Source organism: Austrofundulus limnaeus, unplaced genomic scaffold (assembly GCF_001266775.1).
Source record: "Austrofundulus limnaeus strain Quisiro unplaced genomic scaffold, Austrofundulus_limnaeus-1.0 Scaffold419, whole genome shotgun sequence".
In the NCBI taxonomy this organism is placed as follows: domain Eukaryota; kingdom Metazoa; phylum Chordata; class Actinopteri; order Cyprinodontiformes; family Rivulidae; genus Austrofundulus; species Austrofundulus limnaeus.
This window is the reverse complement of record NW_013952821.1, coordinates 198,091-201,226: the sequence shown is the minus strand read 5'-3', so window position 1 is coordinate 201,226 and position 3,136 is coordinate 198,091. Positions and strand designations below refer to the sequence as shown.

The window sequence follows — 3,136 nt, the reverse complement described above, 5'->3', positions numbered from 1 at the left end:
CCTCATGCATAAAGGAGTGCGCAGCTTTCACACTAAAAGTTGACGTATGGACAAATTTAGAAAAGTGCGCCGCACCAAAATGTATAAAACTGTGTGCACGCATGTTCCTGTGCACCATTCCTTTATACATCCCAAAAAACGTGGAACTGAGCGCACGTGAGACACCTCCCCTGACACGCCTCCAWTTAAATCTGTAAAATAGATGCAAATGTGTCCAGTGTGTGAGATTCTCCTCAGATTGTCCTCTCTGTGGGATCAGAAACGATTTTTAGATGCAGGAAAATTATATATTAAATGGAGAATGAGTGAAAAAATTGTCTACATAAGAAGTGGGGTGTAAAAATGTGTTTGCCACTCGCAAAAGTGTGTGGGTGTTGGTGTGTACGCACATGTGCTGCTGTCTTCAGCGCCGCATGAGGCTGAGAGACATTTCCACCTTTCCCCGTCCACAACAGAATTTACGAGTTAAAAAATGATGTAGATCCTGATGTGCACTTCTATCAGAATATTAGTACAAATTGTGAATAATATTCTGAGGATGACTTTAATTCTAAGGTGAATATGAATATGGATTTCAGTGATCYATTTTCATAGTAGTAGTCTCTACAGTAACTTTCAAATACTAAATATTCTTGACAGTTTTTAAAACAAYGTTGTGTAATAGCTATTTCAGAGACGGCTGAAAGACAATAAGGATTTAATTGATGGACTAGATGGTGAAAGGGAGGGGCCGTTGCCCTGTTTGTAATGTCATCACTTAAATGTAAAGTTAATAATATGACATGTATCATTGATAATTTAATGTCATTTATTACTGTTAAAGTTGAGGTTAAAAATCACAAAAACATTAGTTAATTGCATGTATAGAGAAGCAGGAACATGTATTGATCAATTTAACAAAAAGGTGTTGGGGTTTTTTTGTGTGGTGATTTTAACGCAGATTTTTCTGTTCTATTCATTCTCTAAATGCTGTTATGTCCAGTAGATGGCAGCAGCATTGTGATATTTACAGCATTGCTACTGTGACTTCATTCACTCTTGGAGACATTTTGCACTTGTTATGAAATAGAGTACTGTATGGACTTTATCTTTTAAATATTTGATTGCAAACAAAGTTTGGGATGTATGTTTTAAACWTTTCCACAGGTGCTGCAAAGAAATCTTTACACAAAGACATGGACTGTAGCTGCTTTTTGTAACTTACAGTGAAACTGTCCTCCACCTATGGTGGAAATGCCCCCTCCATTGTAGCTTTCTGGAAGGACTTCATTCTCTGCAAACAGGCCAAGATTCTCAAGATCTTCTCTCTTGATTACTCGGATGAACTCAATGGTTTATTCAATGCATGTAACTCTAAATAAATGAATATTATTATACTTTTTGTATATTTGCCAAATATCATATTTATAACTAAATGCTATGATAAAAGCCACTTTTTAACTTCTGCTTTATTATAATGATATAATAGAAACGCTTGATACAATCATCTTCAAACACCAAAGCTTGATGCTTAAAGCTTTTTGAAATGCTGATTTTTTTTTCTTTTCATTTTCTTTTCTTTACACAGCTGTAATAATTTGTGCAATATTGTTAGGATGCTGTTATAAAATGTTTAATATAATCGTTTAATAAAAATGCTATGTTTATCATCTAAACAATACTAAAGCCACGAAGTGTTACTGGCTGGATGTCAAGAAAACTCCATGACAGACATAAATATATAAATAACAGTGTATTTGTGATCACAGAACTCTAACACCGGTGTTACACACATTGGTGTCCGGACCTAGCAGAAACGAGCGGCGGAAACACACGTTCCACTTTTTGTTTTTTCAGCATAAACTTTCTGTTTATTCAATGATCAATTTTTTGCAAATATGCCAAAAGAGGTCTGAATCAGCCTAATCTCTAACCGGTAGTTAAAAATATAAATTTATTAGCCTAAAAAATAAGCTGCGGAACAAAAGGTGATGAACCTGAGGAAAAGACGGAACAATTAATCAAACACACAGGTTAAAATTTTCCCATCAAAACGATGGAAAGTCACGAATTTATAAAAGATTTCAGTCTTCGCGACMCTGTCAAGGAGAAAAGTGGAGGTAAATATATTTTCGTTGCTGTTTTTTAAAGGAGAAACATTTCGTTCAGCAGCTCAAAAATAATAAAAAAAGGGAAAAACTGAATAAAATGTAGTCCGAAGTGTGAAACTGACTAGGAGTGGTTGAGTAATACAAGTTGTATAGTTATGTTGTCATAAAAGGGGAAACTGCTTTTGTTATGATGGTTGTAAATAAATAAATTAAAAATAGCTTCTGACTGGACACAAACAAAAATGTGTTCTTTGAGCTGAGGCTGACAGGAAGTTGAAACTGCAATGAGTCAATTCAATTCAATAATACTTTATTAATATCAACGAAATTAAATGTTGTAACTCATATTATCATTGTTTCTTTAAAGAGTTGTTATAAATACTGATGGCTGTGGGCAGGAAGAATGGTGGTGGGTTGTTACAGACTCCCTTCAGCCTCCAACGAAGCTCTCCATTCAATAATTTTCTGATTGTGCAAAATGTCAGTGAGCTTTTGTTKATTGGTGATCTAAACTTGGACTGGTTGACCTCTACATCTGACAAACTTAAATATATCTTGTCAATCCTTAAAATCTAACTGAACTAATTCAAACGTCAACACGCCCAAATAACAAAAAACCCAGCAAAATCTACTTTACTGGACCTAATTCGGACAAACATGCCTCATAAGTACACAGACACAGGTGTGTTTGCCAATGATCTCAGCGACCACTGCACCACAGCTGCCATAAGAAATGGCAAATTACCAAAAGTGAAGCCTGTCATAATTTTCAAAAGGGATTTAAAACATTTTTGTGAGCAGGCCTTTCTTCATGACGTAGCCACTTTTGATGGGAGTAGAACTTCCTTGATAGATGACGTAGAACTTGCACTGGAGTACTTTTATGAGGGATTTCAAAACATAATCAACACACATGCTCCGCATCGTAAATACAGAATAAAGGTTCGTAAAAACCCTTGGTTTTCTCCTGAGATAAGTAATCTGCTCAAAGAAAGAGACGCTGCCTGGGCCAAGGCCAGAAAATCAAAAGCTGAACGAATCTGGCT

General features: G+C 35.6%; 1 protein-coding gene across 1 annotated transcript in view; it reads left to right on the top strand.

Annotated features, from left to right (window-relative positions):
- The first annotated feature begins 1,941 nt into the window (after positions 1 to 1,941).
- LOC106529036 (gastrula zinc finger protein XlCGF57.1) overlaps positions 1,942 to 3,136 on the top strand; it is a 5,542-nt gene continuing 4,347 nt past the window's right edge. The window contains exon 1 of the mRNA XM_014024368.1: positions 1,942 to 2,099. Coding sequence (XP_013879822.1) covers positions 2,036 to 2,099 — 64 coding nt within the window. The 5' untranslated portion in view covers positions 1,942 to 2,035. The remainder of the gene's footprint in view (positions 2,100 to 3,136) is intronic.